This window comes from Aphelocoma coerulescens, chromosome 5 (genome assembly GCF_041296385.1).
Source record: "Aphelocoma coerulescens isolate FSJ_1873_10779 chromosome 5, UR_Acoe_1.0, whole genome shotgun sequence".
NCBI classification, from domain to species: domain Eukaryota; kingdom Metazoa; phylum Chordata; class Aves; order Passeriformes; family Corvidae; genus Aphelocoma; species Aphelocoma coerulescens.
Genome location: NC_091019.1, coordinates 3,061,382 through 3,081,769, shown reverse-complemented (window position 1 = coordinate 3,081,769; position 20,388 = coordinate 3,061,382). Strand labels below are relative to the sequence as shown.

The 20,388-nt window shown below is 40.0% G+C and overlaps 1 protein-coding gene across 3 annotated transcripts in view; it reads right to left on the bottom strand.

Moving 5' to 3' along the window:
• The window catches only part of LOC138111141 (golgin subfamily B member 1-like), a 34,286-nt gene extending 17,198 nt beyond the window's left edge, over window positions 1-17,088 (bottom strand). Inside the window, exons 1-21 of one of the 3 annotated variants that reach the window (XM_069016386.1) lie at window positions 17,009-17,087; window positions 14,571-14,628; window positions 13,781-13,924; window positions 12,932-13,078; window positions 11,730-11,852; window positions 10,977-11,144; window positions 10,560-10,745; window positions 10,112-10,234; window positions 9,855-9,968; window positions 9,441-9,762; window positions 8,982-9,091; window positions 8,528-8,645; window positions 8,343-8,434; window positions 7,718-7,868; window positions 4,136-4,245; window positions 3,199-3,322; window positions 2,218-2,348; window positions 1,350-1,397; window positions 920-1,029; window positions 482-650; window positions 25-129 (exon numbers count right to left, since the gene is read on the bottom strand). In XM_069016386.1, the coding sequence (XP_068872487.1) occupies window positions 25-129; window positions 482-650; window positions 920-1,029; window positions 1,350-1,397; window positions 2,218-2,348; window positions 3,199-3,322; window positions 4,136-4,245; window positions 7,718-7,868; window positions 8,343-8,434; window positions 8,528-8,645; window positions 8,982-9,091; window positions 9,441-9,762; window positions 9,855-9,968; window positions 10,112-10,234; window positions 10,560-10,745; window positions 10,977-11,144; window positions 11,730-11,852; window positions 12,932-13,078; window positions 13,781-13,924; window positions 14,571-14,615 (2,640 nt within the window). In that variant the 5' untranslated portion in view covers window positions 14,616-14,628; window positions 17,009-17,087. Of the gene's footprint in view, window positions 1-24; window positions 130-481; window positions 651-919; window positions 1,030-1,349; window positions 1,398-2,217; window positions 2,349-3,198; window positions 3,323-4,135; window positions 7,693-7,717; window positions 7,869-8,342; window positions 8,435-8,527; window positions 8,646-8,981; window positions 9,092-9,440; window positions 9,763-9,854; window positions 9,969-10,111; window positions 10,235-10,559; window positions 10,746-10,976; window positions 11,145-11,729; window positions 11,853-12,931; window positions 13,079-13,780; window positions 13,925-14,570; window positions 14,629-17,008 lie in introns of those variants that run through there. The other 2 variants (XM_069016385.1, XM_069016387.1) reach the window with 2 other exon arrangements.
• Between the last annotated feature and the right edge of the window lie 3,300 nt (window positions 17,089-20,388).

Genomic DNA, 20,388 nt, shown 5'->3' with positions numbered 1-20,388 from the left:
TCTTACATTATTTTTATAAATTACCTTTTCTTTCAGTGTAGCAACTCTTTCTGTGAGATCACTGATGGCTGTTTTCTGCTCAACATTCTCCACTTCATACACACTGCATTTCTTTAAGGCTTCATTCAGCTTATTAAAAGTAGAAGTTCATGTGATAAAAATACATAGAATTCTATTAAAATTGTGCTGTTCCAAGTGATAATACTGACTTTACACAACAGTGAAGTTTATACTTTCAAACTAATAAACAGTAACTTACCACTCCAATAAAATGTAAATACATTCATGCAAAGCTGTGGTGGGTCTAAGAAATCCTTACACCAAACTTAATGCAAAGCAATTAAATGAACAAAACTGTAAAGACTGAGCAAAAACTTTCAGACTGGAAAACAGCAATATTTCTGCTGAGACACAAATAGAAAGTTATGGTTAAAGCTCATCAGTTCTAACAAGTGAAATACTAACTATAAGTTTAACTTACTTTTTGCTCAGCATGCACAAACTTTTCACCAAGCTCTTTGTTCAGAACATCCTTTTCTTGAAGCAGTTTCCTCAAAGTTTCAATTTGTTCCAGCTTTTCTGTTGTGCTCACCAATTTTTGTTCTCTTTCTCCAAGTGAGTTTTCAAGGAAACTATTTCTGTCACTTAATCTAAGAAGAAAATACAGATTTAGACATTTTGAAAACAAAGCTTGCATTACATTTCCTAAACTTACTAGCCCCAAACTAAGAGAATCACTATTTTTACATTTTCCACTTAAACAACTTCCCAGTATAAAAATAACACAACTGCGAACAGAAACATGAGTCAAGTAATTGTTTTTTCAAGTGTTTTAAGAGATTATACTCCTCATTAGAAGTTGTAATTTAAAGCAAAGAAAGCCAATGGTGTGTGGAGTTGTAAAGAACCTTCGTTTTACCCTTTAAGCTGCTCATTCAAGCCAGAGATAAGAATTTGATGCTTTTCCACATCTCGCATTTGTTGGTTGCGCAGTTGGGTGAGTTGAGTTTGCAAACGTTCATTTTCATTCTGCAACAAAGCAATGATAAAGAGCATTATCACACTCAGAGAAGCACGAGAGAACTGGAGAAGAAAGGAAGCAAGCTTCATTCACACAGCTTTTTGGGATTTTTAAACACAGTACAAATCTCCTACTCTAGTCAGAACCACTGCACCAACTCAAAAATAAAACCACAAAAAAAAAAAAAGAAAAAAGAAAAAAAGTTGTACAACAGCAACCAAAAACCAAAAGCAAAACACATCCAGAATCAACAGCAAGTAGGACAAACATGGCAAACTTGTCACCATTCATGAAAAGAAGGTGGCATTTTGGAGGAGGCAGAACACACCTGCACCGCCCTCAATAGCTGCCCTTCTTCCTCTACACCAAACGTTACCTGTATTGAAAGGCTTTGTTACAAGAGTCTCAATAATTAATGTAAGCTTGTCTCTCATCTTAAAACTGGTCATTCTTTTTTTACACTTATGCAACTTAATAGATAAAGAACTAAGAGTAATGCACCAAGAGTTTGAGCACATGATCAGTTGTATCACTTAGTGAAAATACAATTCACGAATTATCACAGTAATTTGTCTGTCAGGAAATACTAAAAATAACTTTTCCTTTGAAAAGAACTTGACTGCTCTTTGCAGGGCCTTCATTGAATGGTTTTAAAATATAAATATATGTCTAGCTAATATAATAGTTCAGATTGCATGTGTGTATCTATATATAAAAAAAATTATTAATCATTTTTCTATACAGACTTCTTTTTATAAATGAGCAGATATATATAGATATATATATATATGAGAAATATTGAATATACACATACCCAGAAAAAAACCCCAAGGAATGTAAGAAGAGGGAGACTTAAGCCAGTCGTAACCAAAACCTAATTCTGGACCTTCTGGCAAAGATGTCCACAAAGAATTATGAAAATCATGTTTTCTTTTACTATGTTTCTAACTCAAATAAAGCTTAATCCTAATCATGATTCTCCACGTGCTGAACAAAAGCAACAGGCTTCCACCTCAAAGCATAATATAGGATGTGCACACTCTCTGACAAAATAATTAATGAGTGTAAATTGGGCTGCTGCCATTTTTTGTCAGCTGCAAATTGATGGTTTTGGCTTACTGTAGGCTACGATAGAAAGAACATAAACTGAGAATGATTCTGTTGCATCATCAGGTTTACACAGCTCCAAAGCTCACCTGGAGGGCCTCCATTCTACCTTGAAGCTGAAATCTGTCTTCCAAATCCTGACAACGCTCTTCCAGAAAAAGAATTTGTTCCTGCAGTTGGTTTCTTTCCAATTCCAACTCTTCAACCACACTCCGTAAACCTACTCAGGTCAAAGAAGAAAAATTCTCTCAAGACAAGTCTACCAAAATTCCTGAAGTCTAGAAATGGTTGCAGCTCCTTATTCAAAGTTCTCATCAGTGTTGGGCACAATCAGATCTCACCCATTGCTAGTGGAAATACCCAAGGCACTATATCCCCAAAATTTAGATGGCAAAAGTACTCTTAACTGCTGGAAAACCAAAATAAAGTTGCAGAGTTAAAAAACTCAGAGGATCTGGCAGAAATATTCTCATACTGAGCCACCACTATTGTGGCTCAACCAATAGTGCTGCTCATGTTACATTACCCACAAGTTAATCAGGTACTTGCAGGATCGTATCTTAAGTAATTATTAATAAACTGATCCGGACTGACAATTTGTAAGTGAGCCTATTCCACCCCAACAAGAAAATGTAGTTGCAATCTTTACCACTGATATAAAAACATCAGCATTAAAAACTGAGAACTGTATTTTTAAATTAAACAGCAATGGAATGGAATTCGGGTTTGCAACATAACCGTGATATAAACTGGAAACACATTCAAAGGAACAAGACTCATAACTTAAAAAAAACCACATGATCTTGCCACATGGGATACTTGATGGGCATCAAAGCTCATCCAATTCCAGTGCTCAGCCATATTTATGCTGTACTTGTGAGCCAGAACTAGGCAGTTCATCCAGCACGCACATGCTCGGAAATGAAAAGGAAGAAAACACAAGCCAAAAAAATCCAACAAAGATTAGAATACACCACAAATGGGCTGTTAGCTGAATTTGAAAACAAAAATAGACACAAAATGCAGATGCTGTGTGCATGCTTTAATCAACTGTCTAGTCGCTATCACACCTGCATTAGGTGAAGGGTACTCTGGCCACCAACCTCCCATGTTTTCTCCTTCAGCTGAGTCAGTGCTATCCAAGGTGACATTCAGTTCTTGGAAGCATTGTTTGCCATCGAAGGGGAATTCTTCCTACACACAAAACATGAGAAGGAAGTTTAAATTAAAGAAGGAAGCAAGCAGGGGTAAGATAATTCTGCCACTAAAACCACAGTGTCAATCAAAAATCCCAAAATTCAGCATGTGATTCAGGTACCCAAATGCAAGTATGTGGGATTGCTGTAGACTAGAGTGGCCTGCCCAGCTTCCAGCTATTACTTCCAGAAAAGCCACATCTCCCACAGGTTTTTTAAGGTATCTGCCAGCCTTTAAAAACACCCTCAGCCATCTGAGAAGCCAATGGATAACTATGTTTGGATACCTTAATTAGTCCCCTGATTTCTACAGCTAAGAGTGCTCTGAAGTATCACTTAACTAATTACATGCTTCCAATGGTCTGCTAATGTGAAAATTACATCCTAATTCTTACAAAAGTTACCATTTTTTCATGCAAGGTTCAGCACTACCTACCTAGAAGTCCACCTGAATGAAGTGGCACTAATTATTCCATAAAACTCCACCAGCAAATAGATTTGTAAAGATTTTATTGAAGGCAAAAATGGCCCTAACATCTGAAGCACGCACACAGCTTCAGGCATGGGAATTACTCCAGACAGAAGCTTCTGATTTTTCAGTGGAAAGAAATAAGAGAGAGGTGTGAATGCCATTGGAACTTCTCATCTTCTGGCTATGTACATGATCATTAAATTTACCAATGTTTTCAGTTCCAGTCCATGTTCTTAAGCTCCTAATGTTTTAAAGACTAAAGTACCACACAAATAACCGTACTTTCCATATTTTTATTAGCAGACAGGTAAAAATTAACTCACATCTCTTTGAACCCACCTGCAGCTTCCTGCTGGTCTGACTGCCTTTTCTTCTTGCCTGCTGCAGCCTGCCCATTCCTTGAACTGTGGCCAGTTCCTCCTCCAGCTCCTGCTGCCCTGAGACTATGGCTGGATCGGAGCAGCCAGGAAAGAACCAGTCATCCTCAATCAGTTTTGTGCCACAGGAAAGCATTTACATTTATATCAGACACTACTACATGAAAAGAGAGCAGGGACAGGGTGAAGTCCCTATGAATGACTGACAGGAACAAGATTAAATCCACTGCGTTCACCTTGTGATTTCCCTCCAACATTGCTATGTGGAACATAAAGTCTGAGTATCTCACTAAGAAGAAGGAAACTAAAGTCTAACTTCACTTCTTCATCAGCTCTAAAGGAAGACTTTATACAGGAGAGTGGGAAGGGTGAGGTTATACCATACTAAGAAGAAAAGCCAATCAATTAAAATGCCAAATTACATCTCAATTCAATTTACCAGTTTCAAATATACCTAATTTGTATGATGAAAACACAGCTTTTTCAGCTGATGCCTTTTTAATCTCAACAATCACATTCATTTTTATAAAAACTTTAATTTTAGTACGAGCTCTAAAGCCAGATCATTTGAGGAAGTCACAAGCACGTGTTACACTGCAAACTGGCACCAAACCATCTTATCATTAATTAGTAACATCATTCTTTTCAAGACAAATACAGAATCACTAGTAAATACACACACTGAATAAACTGAGAATATGAAAGCTTAGGTGTGCATCCTGTTCATTGTTAGAAATGATTTGTCATCTGAAGTGCATTCCCATCTGTTTTGTGATACGACAGGACATGTTTGGGGTAAAGATTAGGAAACAACACGTGCCATGCAAAGCAGACAACAGCACAGCCAGGGAAAGAGAGGGAAAGTAAAGGTGGCTCCATACTTTAATTGAGAGTTACATTAATTGGATAATTACAAATTTGGCTTCCAGCTTAACCACATGAATCCACAGTTGTCCTCACAGCACACAAAATCCAGAGAACTGATGTCAATGCATCTGTGAGGTCAACACCAGTAATTACCTGGAGATTCAGCCCTACAGGGAATACTCTGTTTTCATCTGAGTTGGCCAAGGATTACTTATACCACAGATTTCCTTAACTCACAATTCTGTAGCACCTGCTAGATTTAAATCCTTCCTGCAATATTTCAAAATTACAGACCTAATGTCTTGTCAGAAAAGATTAGTGGGGAAAAAAGATAAAGGAAAAAATAATGATCTTTTGAAGTGGGATTGATAAACCGGACTATACTTCTGATTTCAATTACACTTTAGCTTCTTGCACTGTCATTTTATCACTGTTTTATACACCTTTGTGTATTTTCTGGATTCTACATATTTTTTTTATCATTATACATGCTTTTTCAAGGCTGTAAAAATAAATGCCAAATTTTGATGACAGGTCTTATCCTCTGCTCACATGAACTGCCAGTTAAGGGGTTCAAAGAATAAGATTTATTCCAGGTAAAAATTTAACCCCTTCTCTGACACTGTCACGTAGGAACCCAATATATTCAGGCTCCTAAGTATCTGATAATAAAAAAACAGTGAAATTACCATGGTCACAAGAAAAATGGAAGTATAGAAATTGGGGCTTTAGAATGATCTAGCACACTCAGACAAGTGTTGAAACACCTCTAGTTAAATTGAGCATTGCTTAAATAACAATTACAAAATAAATACATTTTCTAATGTTTTACAGCAGCTTAGGAAGCTTTTCATTTGCAACTATCTAACACAAAAACCTGAAAAATTTCCCAGGACACCTTTTTTCCAGATACACACTGCATATAAACTGACTATGATGTGCCTGTATTTCCTTGTGTCACTATTCATGCTACATATTACTTACATTGGTAAGTAATATTGGTAGCTAATACTAATGCATGCAAAGTTCAGCAATTTATGGAATGGATGGAATATCATTTTTTTTTAAATACTACGGAATTTCAGGTAGTACTAAGAATGAATTTGATTCTTACTTAGTCACAACCACTTGTGGCAAGCCAAGAAATTTGTCTCTAGATCAAGTTACAACATAAATATGGAGTCAGCTGTTACTACAGTGAAAAATGAAGATGATTTCATTAATATAAAAGAAGAAACAGGTATTGCAAGGCAGGAGAAACTCAAGTTAAAACCCAGCACTTGTTACGTGTATTGCTAAAAACCACAAACCATCAATGGCAGACCTTACAAGGTACTGTTGGCAATTTTCTCCACAAGAAACAAGAGCAGGAGAAATCAGCAACAGTACATTCCAAGGGGCCATTGCTGCAGGAACCTGCATGCACAAAACTGATGGGAAACTGTTCTCCCTGGCTGCCCAAATCGCAGTGGAGGGTAGGAGTGGAGGGGGAAGGGACGCTCAGGGCTCACCAGGTGGAACGGCAGGAAAAAAAGAAACAGAAAGGTCATGCTATTCCCAAGGGGAAAAAAATGCAAAATTAAACCTGGACTGAGGGAGAGGAAATTTTGTAAGTGTTATTAATATTGCACGTGGCTCAGTGGCCAGCACAAATGAGCTAACAGGTAGATTTAATGAAGGGGTATTATTCCCTTTCAATCCCAAAGCATAAATCTATTGAAAAGAAGAGACGTGATCCTTAAAACATTTCTGTGCTTACACACTGAACTTTCAAATGAATCATGGAAATGCAAAATAATTCAATTGCAGATTGAAAAGAGAAGGCTCCAATTAACTAACTGGATTAATTATGATGGTAGGTCCTGTGCATTAAAATTTGCCATTATTCCCCACACAGTTAACTAAGGGGACAAAAATTGTAAATTATTCCAGATGGCATGGAAAGAGCAGTAAAAACCATCTGAAATTTAACCAGACTTTTACAACTTTTAATAGAAGCTACTTCAGCTTCTCATCAGCTGATTAATTAATAATTTAGCAAGCTATAAAACCTGACATTACTTGAAATGCTATTTTCTGTAGGTAACCTGGTATTTTTAACCATCTCCAAGCCACGGCCACTTAGTATTATTCAGCTGGCTTATACAAGTGGCACCTACTAACAGATCACTAAATACCCTAAACAGAATTAATGAGGAATTTCCTAAAGAGGAACTCCCATGTCAGGTACATTTTGCTTAAGCACTATCTTCATTCCTCTAATTCAAACCAACAGTGCAGTCCCCCACACCTTCACCAGTTGCTCTAGGCAGGCAGCTTTAATATTTCAATGGAGAACATTTATCATTGATAAAATACGGGTTTTTACCGTTTTCATCATTTTTCATATGCAGACAATAAGTCTTTCAAGCAGTCTTACAGAACAGCAGCTCAAATGGCAAACAGAACAGCACATCTACTTATAAAAATTATATAAAACAAGATGAATGTATGAGAAACAAACTCGAGGGAATAGGAAAAAGCAGAAATTGCAAATTTCAGCAATTTCACTAACTATACATATTTTATGACTACAGAAATGAGTTGTGGTGGTGTGCTATCAATTCGGTCTGAAGCACAGCAGACACACAGAGATCTATAAAAACAGGATTGTTGTACTGGAAATGAAACAATTCACCTTCTCTCTCCTCCTCAATCTGAGCCATTCTCAAGGCCATGGCAGACTTCTCTTCTCGGACTTGATCCCGGGACTCCTCTGACTCTGGGACATTTTCCTGCCATTCCAAGAGCTGACTCTGCAATTCATCCACACTACCTGATTCACTGGCCTAACAAGAGAAATTCTGCATTAAAATGTATTTACCACACCTCTCTGCAAATGTAAATACGTTGTAAGTTGGCGAACCATCATAATTCACCACTTTCCATAAATAAAAATCTATGCAATTGGTAAGTGTAGATTGTAAACATTGTAGATTATGTGGAAAACAATCCCCACGACTTCATAAAATATTACAAATACTTTGTCTACAAAACAACAACCACACTTTGATGACTCATGTTTAACATAGTTAAATAAATAGCAAACTGCTTGGAAAAATGTAATTTAAAGTGTGTGCACAGTAGGTAGAAATAAATCTTTATGATTCAAAACCTGTCATCTTGTTCTCCAACTGAACAGCCACTAACAATTCCACCTATCAGTAAATTAATTCTCAGCTCCAAAGTCCAGCTGACACACTTTTCAAAGTCTCATTAGCACCACTAATCAATAAGTCATGCAAACCAATTTTCAAGTCAACCTGTGAAGCTGCTCTCTTTGTAACTTGGTCGAGATCAGCCTGCAGCTTCCTCTGCTGCTCTTCATAGAGCTCCAGCTTTTTCAGCAGTTCTTCTACAAAAACATAATACATTGGGTTCATGAGGACACAAATAATTTATTTTTGTCTCTTTACTTCCGAATCATCTGCAAAAGACTTTCTTTTACCATTCTGAGTTCTGATTTCATGCAATGACTGCAGTTTTGACTGTAGTTCCTCATTTTCCACTTCTAATTCTGACACACGATTGTTTAAGGCAGATACATCACTGTTCTTTGAGGAAAACTGAAAGAAAACACAGTTATGGAGGTGTCAAACACAGTAAAATCACAGCAAAGTCAATGCAACCTTTTTTTCTTATTCTTTAGTAGTATCTAGAATAGCTGTTTTTCTAATATTTAAAGTGCAGTACAGCAGCTCATCTCTAACAAATTTGTACTACTTTTTATTTAAACAACATCTTGTATCAGCACTTTATGTCCATTGCATTTTCATACATTAATTCATAAAGTAAACTATTTTAATATTCTATTTACCCCCCAGTTTACTTTTTCCCAATCAAATCTCCAAGCACAGCAGTTGGAGAAAGACACAGAGTATTAAACATAAAGCTACACATACATTTTTCAGTTCATCCTCCAGCTGTTTGATTCTTGATTTGGACCAAGCCTTCATTTTCAAAAACTTGGCTTCAGATTTGCTGGCCTCTTCTGTTTTCAATTTCACTTGGACTGAGAAACAAGAAGCAGGAATTATTGAAAACCTTGGAAAGATTACTAATACAAGCCTTGTGTTTAATTTCTTTAGCAATTGGAAGTTACACATTTACACAAGACAACAGCATTTACAGAAAAACGTAAGAATTAGAAACACAGTGAGAAATTCATAGTTCATGTGATTATCTTGGTGATCTTCTAACCCTCATTATCATAATACTTGATCACTTTAGTGTGGCAATAATATTCCATCGAATTTCACATAGTTCCAATTGCAACAGGTATTAAATTGGCTCAAAATACGTAAAAGTCTGGGGCAAAGAAGCCTTTAATATTGTCAGTGACAACTGTTTAGATAGGATACCTTCCAAATCTTCCATCTTCTCTTTGGCTATAGATTCCAGATCTTTGACTTCTTTGGAGTTACTCTGTCCACCACCACTCAATTCTGCCACTTGTTTCTGAAGCTGAACCAGGGCCTGATCTTTCTCTTGCAGCTCAGTTTCATGTTTCTCTTGAATTTCCTGCAGTTCAGCATCGTATTTCTCCTTAACTTTTGTCATTTCGAGCTCATGTTTCTCCATCATGTCTCTTAATTGGGCTCTCATTACATGTTTCTCAGCATCCAGTTTAGACTGGAGGTTTTCTTTTTCAGACAGAAGATGTTTCAGGTTTTCATTAATCTCCTGTTAAAAAAAAAACAGCAGCACAAAAAACATTTATAATTTTAATGCAAAGTGGTTTTCCTTCCACTGTCAAACATTATGGCACTTCTTACTTTCAGTTGCTGGTCCTTGGCATCCAGCTCTTTTTGCAAGACATCAATCACCTGCGTCCTTCCCAGCATGACCTCTTCCTTTTCATGGAGCTTCTGTTTCAAGGCCTTTAGTAGCTACCAAAAATAAGAAGTTAAATAATCAAGCACTCTATAAAAGACTTATTTTTATTCTCCCAAGCAGACATTTGAACTGTGTCACAGAGTTTAGTAATTACATGATTCCCAATTCAAGCTGCTGAGTTTCCAGAGCAACGTACCTGCTCTAGGTCAGCACTCGCATCAGATTTAGCAGCTAATCTAAAAAGCTCCTGCTCATGTTTTTCTCTCTGTGCTTCCAGCTCCTTCTCCTTCTCCTGGATAATATTTTGAAACATACGTACCTAAAAGCACAAAGAAAATAAATATGAAACCAGTCCATAAACTACAGTAAAACCACACTGAACTGTCTAATTAAAGGTACAGCAAGATAACGGATTCCAAATTAAGTCTGAATCTTACTTCCAGTAACAGTAAATACATTAATTAGTCAGTTATGTTCATTCCTAGCAAGTTTCTATCAATCAAGCCCAAACAGCAGTCTCCTCCTCAAACACCTGTATTCTACTTCCAATGTGGTTTGTAGCTCTCTTACCATTTTCATAAGAACTAGAAGTTCTTAAGTTCATAAGAGCTAGAAGTAACTTTTGGAACCCTGCATTTACTTACATTTTCCATATACGTAGCTTCTTTTCCTTGGAAACGCTCTCTTTCCTTGTTTTGAATATTTTTCAGACTCTCGATCTGTTCCTGGAACAAGCTGCATTTTTCTTCACTGTCTCCCACCTTCTTGGTAAGGTTCTGCACCAGAATCTCCATGCTTTGCAGTGATGACTCTTTAGCTGCCAGCTGCTTCTTTACAATGCAAACCAAAAGACAATTAGCAGAAAAATGATACGGCAATCGTGAAGCCTTTCCCTGGTAGGGACAAAATAATTAAGTAAATATACATAAATTAAGATAGTAAAGAATTTTTATTCACATGAATTAACTGTGTTTCAGAGGGGGGCTGACCACATAACACATCAGAATTCACGGGTTCCTTGAAAACTCTACAGAGATTTTATAATTGAGCTGCTAATATACCTTCAGTTCTTCATTGGGCAGGAATATCTCACTGGCAGCATCACTGGATCCACAGGCCACCTGCAAATCCCTGATGTAAGCATCCCTTTCAGCCAGCTTCTTCTCCTTCTCCGCCAGCATGGCATCCATGTCAGCCCCACGGCTGCGCTGGGCCTCCAGATCAGCATCCTGAAGGTGAAAAGGCAAAATTGTTTGTGGTCTGTGCTTCCATCTCCAGCACAGAAGAATGGTTTGCATCATTTCCTTACTGCCTGTGTTAGAGTACTCCAAAAATTACAGTCAGATGTATAACTGGTTCTGTTTGAAGTGTAATCTTTGTTTACTGGACCTTTCCCTCTGAAATTCTGCAGCATTCCCATTCCTGCCACCCTCCCCAGAGAAGCTATGTCCACAAAACACCACAACATGAACTCAGCCCTTGCCTACATTTATTCCGGTTATGCCCTATTTTTTCAATGAGAAAAATTGAAGCAAACCAGTATTTTTGTTGAAAATGCAAGATTTAAATACAACATTGACCCACGGAGCTCATCTTTGTGTATCCTATTCCATTTATCCAGGATTCACTGCTCACTGAAGGCACAATGACAGAATTCCCACTGCCCTTGCTGAGGCTGTAACATATCAATTCCTCAACACAAAACTCCCAGAAGAGCTGTTCAGCAGCACAGAATTAAATATCTATTTAAATAAGTATATTCCAACACAATCCTACACCACAAAGGTGAAAAGTCACATCATACAAAACACCACCTTCTTCTGTAACTCTTCATTCTTCTGTGTGATCTGGGATTCCAGCTCTTCAATCCTCCTTCTCAGCACTAATATTTTCCCTCGATTTGCTGCAGCATTTTCCTGGTCTCCATCTTTTGACGCCTGCAAAAACAGGGAGGTTTGCATTCCATGAACAGGTAAGTCCTGGATTCTGTACCTCTACATAGTCAGATAAGACTGGTGAAAAAGCAGACTTTATTCACAGATGGTGTTTCAGTTGTCTTATGTATTTCATATTCTGTGTAGAAGATGGCACAGAATTTACATTAAGCTTATAAAAGTCTTTGTATTTAAATTATTCATGATAATTACTGCTAAAAAGTGGAGTGGATGTGCTGCAAGGAGATTCACTTCCTCTATCAATTGAAACTCATAATCTGGCAAATGTAGTCCATATACCTCAAAGGGAAAACAGGACTATTGGGGGAAAACATGTAAATTAAACCATTCCTGAGAATGTTTTTAATCAGAATTTCCACAGGTGTAATTGCTGTTTTATAGAAATTATCTGCCATTATCACAAATCAAGTGCAATTGCTAAGCACATGTTTTATTAGCCAAAAAAAATCAGAAAAATACATTTTTACTGCATATTTTTGAGGACAACTGGGCACTGCAACAAATGGATAATTACTGTTTCCTTTCAGCACAGCTTTTAAATACAAATTCCCTTGAAAAACTAAAGCCTCACTAAAGTTATTTTAGAAGCTGTATGAAGTCCTACTCTGAAGAAATACTTGCACAACTGTGTTACTACAAACACATCTGAGACTCTCTTGTTAACAGTAAAACACCTGTCACTTTCCAACACTTCATTTACATTTTGCTAATAAGCACAGCTTTACATATCCTAAAGAACAAGACAGGTTTTGTTTTCATCTCTTCTCCAAACCTTATCTGCCTGATTCACATGTGTCAAAACTTTGCGCTGCTACTATGATGAAAGAGTGAGAACTTTTTTACTCAAACAATTTGAAGGGAATGTGCAATTTTCTGCATTTCTCTTGAAAAATAAAAGAATTAAATAGAAACACAGATGAACTGACAGCACCCACACAAAGTCTACCCCAATCCTAACCTGACTCAGCTCAAAATTTGAATTTCCCCATTGAGTCCAGCATGGAAAACTGCCTACAGCACCCCAGAAATTGTATCTGCTTTAAAATGTGAGGACACCTTACCTTTTTTGGTTCTGCTTTGGCCTCTGAGCCTCCTGCCACTGGTAACTGCTTCTTAAGTTCTTCCAGCTGTGAGGTTAATGATGCAACCTTGGCTTTGTTCTGCAGCTTCAGCTTGGCAAGTTTGGCATCAGCAGATTCCTTCTCCTCCTACAAACACCAAAGTCATGACAGACTAAATTAGCTACAGGGACAACTGCCTGCTTCGATTCTTCCATCAAAAGAAAAAAAGAGAGAGGGAGTAACCTGAAGTGATTAACAAAAAACATCTTCCCTGAAAAGACATTACAATGTTTCATTTTCATGATTTAAATTTTCTTTTCTCTATTTAAACTTTCTGCACATGGTGGTTATTACTGTACAGAATTCAAAGCCTTATGATATAAATTTCGCTGGTTTTTTTCATAGCAATACAAATTCTAGGCTTGACTTTTTAGTGAGAAGAATGACTTTTTTTTTTCATTAAAAAATACAAAAAGACAGACACCTTCATAATTGTGGAAAAGCTTATTTTGCTTTGTTTCAAGAGAACTTGATTTACAGTGAGTTTTAAAATACGCTGTATTTAAACATGTCTGTTCACACCCACAGATAAAAAGGGCAGAAAGAAGCCTCTCATAGGAAGAGATCAACCTTACGATTTTTTTTTAAAAGCCTTCAGGATATCAGATATAAATTCCTTCTAGTTCAATCCTGGAACAGAACACATGCTGGGAAAAAGCAGCACTGTCCAGGCCCTGGAACAGCTGCTTGTGACCATCCCAGAGCTGCTGTAATAGCTTGTAAAACATTACAAAAACGACTGAAGGGGGGTTTTAAACAATGGTTTTGACATGACCACATGCACAGTACCTTTAACTGAAGATCTTTGCTCCGGAGCTCAGCATCCTTCTCCCTGACAAGCTCCTTCAGCTGTGCCAGGAGCTGCTCGGTGCTTGTCAGCTGCTCCGTCAGATCCGTCACGGCCGCGCTTCCCGCGGCCCGGGAGGCTGCAGCCTGCGGATGGTCAGGGGAACACTCAGCCTGGGGATATCCAGGGTGCTTTCAATCAGCCAAAAGGGGCACACAGCACTGCTCCTCAAAGGCCTGCACAAGTGGCTCACTTCATTGCAACAGTCAGCAAATGCAAATACTAACACTTCTGTGGATTTTACACTCCCATAAGCAGACTGTTTTTACCAAGTCAAGTGGAATGCTAAACCTTATGAACTGCTTTAGGAATATTGCAAAACCATCCAAGCATTCTAGGTATCAAAACCTGAATTTCCTCATTCACTGGATCTGTATTGTGACAGCCAGCAGCGCTACCAAATAAAATAAATACCCATAAAATATTGATATTGCACATACTCTCGAGTGTATCCAAAGATACACTGGGGGTGGAGCTTATGTAACTCCTACAGATGTTTCCTTAAGGCAGGATAAGAAGAGCGAGGACAAGCACAGCAGCTGTGGTAGGCACAAGAGATTAAATATCAAGGACATAAGAAACAAGGACACAACCTGACTTTTAGAGCCCTAAAGCTGTCATGGTAAAACTAGTCAAACAACTGCTTTATGAAAGAGCAAATGCATATGGTTAGTGTATGAAAAATGAAAGATACTAATAGTAGAAAGATATGAATAGTAATTCAGTACTTACTGCTGTTTTGGAAGGAGAATCATCTCCACTACCCCATTTCCACATAGTTCCACGATGGCTACGAAAACATAAACGAAATAATACCACAGTAAGTATCAGGGACTCAAATAACTGCAATCAATTCACACTTCTATGTATCTCATTGTGAAGTGCTTGAGGGTGACTTGTTCAATTCTGACAGCACCTCTGATCTCCACTACACCACCAGCTGCTGAGGAGTAACACTTCTCATTATGTTCAAAACAAACATAACGTGCCTTTTCTAAAAGCTGCCAGTCAGTAAAATTGCCAATACTACCAAAAATAATCCAGAGAAGTCTTTAAAGAGTAAATGCCATGGAGTACTATTCAGCACAGCTGCTTCTCCAACACATAAATAGAAGATACAAACCACATATAGTTTGTAAATATTTAACCTGACCTTAACCACTGCCTGTCACTGCAGGAAAACAGGGATTACATCGACGCAGATTTCTAGAAAATCACACACTAAGGCTAAAACCATTAAATGACATCAAACTGCTTTAATTGCTGTGACTGCTGCATATCTGAGAAGTACAACCAGCACTGCACCTGCTCAGTAATTGTCACTCTCCACTAGCAATGCCCAGAGGAAAATCATGTGTCCTTTCCACTCTGGATTACAGACTCCTGAACGAGGCATTCACAGACCAGGCCTGAGTTTGGAAAGCAGTTTATAGTAAGCATCAGCACACAGCTTCTCTTCAGAAGAATGCAGTCTGATAGCAGAGGCTGCTTTCAAAGCTGTTCATCACTTCAAAGCTAAACCCAAGAATCACAGACTGCAACCTATGGCCCACATTACCTCCAAGGCCAGACTGGATCTTCCTGAGGATCTCTCCTAACATTTAAATCAGCAAACGAGCCATGGGTGTGGGAATTACAGAACCTGTAAGTAAAACCCTCCTCTCATAACTACTCCAGAGCTGTAACATCAAACCTGCTCCTGGTGAAAGGCTCACTTCCAGACACATGAAAGGGTTACCCAGGCACCAAGAGGACAGAATGACTCACTAGATGGAGCTCGGTGGTGCATTTGTATTTCACTTGTAAATATTCCAGCTCACCTCCAGCTCTGACTGATGGAATCATTTTGCTTGTCTCACCTGCCAGCATTCCTACCTGAATACCTCAACCGCTCCCTTCCTGGTGGTTTTTTTTTTACATCAGTGACACTAAACTCTGAGGAGTTTTCCAAATCAAGCTGGGAAACAAAACTGATCAGGCTTTTCCTACCCAGGATGAAATCAAGCAAGGATGGTTTTTGCTTTTTTTTTTCCTGAGGTACAGACAGCAAGTTAAAGCTGCAGTCTTTACCTAAAGCTGCAATCTCTCAACTCTTTATCTTCCACAAAACACAACAGACACCGCTTCATTTTATAAAACATCTTCCTCCTGATGCTCAAAGTACAACTGAGCTTCCAGCTCTTATCACAACAGGATGTTAGAAAAAGAAAAGTGGCAGCTTTGCCTTCCTAACTCATCCCCTACCAGCTGCAGCCAAATCAAGCTAAAAAAAACCTAATCATGGATTATTCATCTGGGCACTTTCCAGCCTCCTCAGTGCCCTGAGTCAGAGACCACAGGGCCCGGCTCAAGGGGCACATGACAGATTTGGGCAGCAGCTCATTCCAACTCTCCCTACTGAGGATGGTGATGGCAGTCCCTTCCCTCCTCTCTGCCACAGGACTACAGCAGACAAACAAACTGTGTAAAAACCCAGCTAAGCCTAATATTATTTTAAACCCATTTCCCGAAACAATTCAGTGTTGGAAACACACCCACTAAAAAAAAAATCCATTTTTATTTAATTATTTTCTCCTTGTATGAGCACACTTTTGCTTTTACCCACCAAGATGTTTGGTTCTTCTGCTGAACAATCTAAATTTGTTTTCAAAAGATCTGTGCCATGTATGAACTAGAAGCTCCTGGACAAAATTTTGGCCAAAATCTGCATGAACATACAACACACAGCACAAACTGAAGCAGTGTTAACCAAACCAAACACTCTGTAAAAATATAATGAAAGATTTATATAGCTATTACCTGGACCTGTTATAAGCACGGCCTCTTAGTCACACTGACCACATTTAAATATTAATATGAATTATTACTCATTTTCCATAATAAATATATCTATAACATACAAGGAAAGCACTATTTTGTAAGAGTGACCCAGCGGCGAAACAGCAGATCAGAGCAGTGCAGGTGCGCGTGGGGCGTACAGAACTCCAGGGAGTCATTTCCACCCTCTCCCTCATTTCCAACCCCTCCCGCCCCTGGCAATGGGCGTGCACGACCCCCCCCCACCTCCCCCGCTCGGGGGCTCCGCGGGGCGGGCTCGCACCGGCCGACGCCCGGGCGGGCCTGACGGCGGAGGGCACGGGTTGTGCCGTGGCTGCGATGTCCGCACTCACCTGCGGGGCGGCGGAGGGGCGGCCGCGGCCCCCGAGCCCGCCGAGCCCCCTCAGCCCCGACGCGGCCCCGTCGCCGCCGCCTCTGCGGCCCCGCAGCCTCGGCCGCGCCCGCCGGGAGCGGCTCCGCCCCCCCGCCGCAGCGCCCCCTGGCGGCGCGGAGGACCGCCCGCCTCCCACACGGCGCTCTGGCGCGGGAGCCTGTCGGTCTCCTGGTGTTCCTCAACTTTATTTCCATTTTTCTGTGGGGAAGCAGGGACCTCCAAGCCAGACATATGTCTCCCTACACATTACCACGTATTTATTAACTGCTCACCTGTGCCGGTGCCTCACCACCGCCCTCACAGGAGAGAATTTCTTCCTAATACCGACTCTAAATTCACTCTCCTTCAATTTAAAGTCATTACCCCAAAGCAAAGCCCTTCGTTCCAGGTTAGACTCTCCTTCAGTTTGTTATAGTTACACATGAGCAGTGCCAAAGTCTCCAGTAAAATTCCACCACCTCAGTACATTGCAGTGTATAATGTAATTGAGAGATACCTATAAGTAAAAACACTTTTGTACTAGAAAAACTGGCTGCAGTATTATTAGGAAAGGGAATTTTCATAACAATAGTTACATTGATCTCACTTTCAGGGAGAGGACTGGATTGAAAATCCTTTTTTCTAAGCAGAAAAAAAAAGAAAACCACCTCCAGCTTGCTATGGGGTAAAACATACAAGTACAAAAGGAAGATGTGCCTCGTATCTGACAGCAGCAGCTTTCTTATTTTGCCTTCTGTAATCTTTTAGACAGCCATTTTATCTGGGTGCAAACTGCAGCTTTCTAGAGATACCTGGCACTGCATTCTGGCCTACAGGCCCACCATTCCCCAGACAAGCATCACTTTGTCCCACAGAACAGAGAATATACCTCGGTTCACAGGAGCCTACAGCATAACCATGACTGGGAGCAGGAAGGAAGAAACCCATCAGACTTCTAAAGTCATTAGATTTCAAGATGTGGCTGTCGTTTTAATCACTTTAATCTTTTCCTGGTGCAGCACTCTTATCGTAGTTCATTTCGGATGCGAGCTAAACGATGACACCATGACACCGAGCTGTGCATGTTCTCACCCAAGCCTTGACCACTTAGTAACCATGACAGCTGATGGTGATGGATGCCTGAAGTTCCCTGGAAGACTTTAGCATCTCTGGAAATAGGAATCTGAGTGTGGAATGAACTCCAGCATCGTGGGCTTGAATGAGGCGCAGAGTGTTCCTTGGAGAATAAGGTTTCTGTGGTTTGCAGCAGTCTCCAGAACAAATTCCATAGTGAATCTCACCACAACATCCATTTACTCCACCTGTAACCTTTGTGATTTTATCCCCATCCTGCAGTGTCTCCATAGCTTTTCTCCAAACCTGCCCCACAGCAGCGTCTCCGAGTATCTGTGAGAGAGGAGAACATGGGAGTGCACATGCTTCAGTCTCGTCCACCAAAATGGTGTAAGGGGCTGGTTTAAATTGGACTCACAAGGTGCCAGGGTATGGATTCAGAAGCATCTAAAATCCATTCAAGACTCCTTATCCCTTAAATAGAACCAACACTGGATCACATGGAGAGATTTCGTTATTTGGGAGGGGAACTTCGCTTCAAACACTTTTTTAAAATTCCTTCCACTTAGGAGGAAGAAACCAAAAGCATTTTCAATTTACCTTTTCCTAGGCTCCAGGACAGTTTTCCCTATGCTGTAAGTTGTCACACCCATAAAATTATTATCACCAGCAGGTCTTCATTTTATCCCAATGTATAAACTATTTTTGGAAAGACAGGAGTGGAGATGACAACGTACTTCTTTTGGGGATCTCACAGCCAATCAGCCTCTCCCTTCTCCCTCTCTAAAATGTGGAATGGTGTTAGCATTGTCCTGTTATATTCACCTTGCATATATCCTGTTATATCCTGTCCTTCAATATTCACCTTGTGTGGAGGCAGAAAGTGCAGTGTGCTCGTTTCTGCCTCAATAAACGTGGGGATCTCACAAACAACGCTTTCTTGGATGTTTAGGCATAGCCAAACTCCCCTGCTGTGATGCCAGCTTAGGACTGACTGTATTTACCAGTGAGATCCAAGCCCCTGGAGACACACAGAGATTCAGACACATTAAACTCTCTTCCAGCTGGAGGAACGCTGCTGTTGTTAAATGCATTAAATATTTGTATAACAGCAGTATCCAAATGCCCCAGTTAGTGCAGCAGTGAGTTACTTAACGTGCAGCTCTCTGCTGGGACTGTTCTATTATTTTAGCAACTCCTTTTCACAAAATAAAGCTGCTCACTGGTCAGCCTCTTCGTTCCTCTCACACCAAAAAGCAGTGGGAGGAAATTGCTTGCTCTGCCTGCTTTTCCCTGTGCATCTGCTTCCCTTCACAATTTCCTGCATCCTGAAATAACAGAGACATCCCACCTCATCTTTGATGAGGGATGGTAAAACTAGAGAAGGATTTCACGCAGGATAAAGCCAAATTCCTCTCAACCAGGTATATCAGCCCCACTTTCCTACCAGTACCAGGAGGCATCCAGGGTATCTCCATGCCCAAGTTCAAGTCAAAGGACACCTGGTCATCACCATGAGGACTTGGAGGAGGAATTGATGGTAAAAACAGATCACAAGAATGAATTCCTGCTGTTGCTGCACCTTCCATTTGTTACCTTGTCCTTCTTGTTCCTGTATAGCTTGTGTCCCACCCCCAAAAAAGAGACTGCTGGTTATGAGAGCTACTGTGAAGTAGATGTAGGGAAGAATATTCTTGGAGGATCAGACGGCCCTTAGTACATAAATGATATGTATTGGCATAAAAAGCACACTCAAAGGATGAGGTTTTAGTCGTGCCACTAATTCAGAACAGAGCAAACCACTCGGATAATTACAAAATAAAACCAAAACAACGCCGGCAACACCGAGAAGTTACCCAGCACTCACTGCAGAGGGCAACAGACACCTTTGCACAGCGGCACAGCCGCTCACCCCCAGTTTATCTTGCATTCCCCTGGGTCTGACAGGACACAGCTGAACCACACAAAGTATCTGGCTGATATTCTCACGGAGGGTGGCCGAAAGCTAGGAGTCCCTGCGTTTTAGGCACCACTTTGTGACACCCACCCCAAAGGCTGGGAATCACCCCAGGCACCAGCACAGGCTGGAGGCTGACCAGTGCGAAAACAGCTTTGCAGAGGACTTGGAGGTCCTGGTGAACTCAGAGTTGAACGGATTTTAATACTTCAATATTTGAGCCAAGGTTTTAATGGCTCTCTTGGTTTTACTGGTCCTCTTTGAGCAAATCTGGGCACAACACAGCAGCAGCAGGGGGACAAGTGCCAAAACTCAAGGAGCAGTCACTG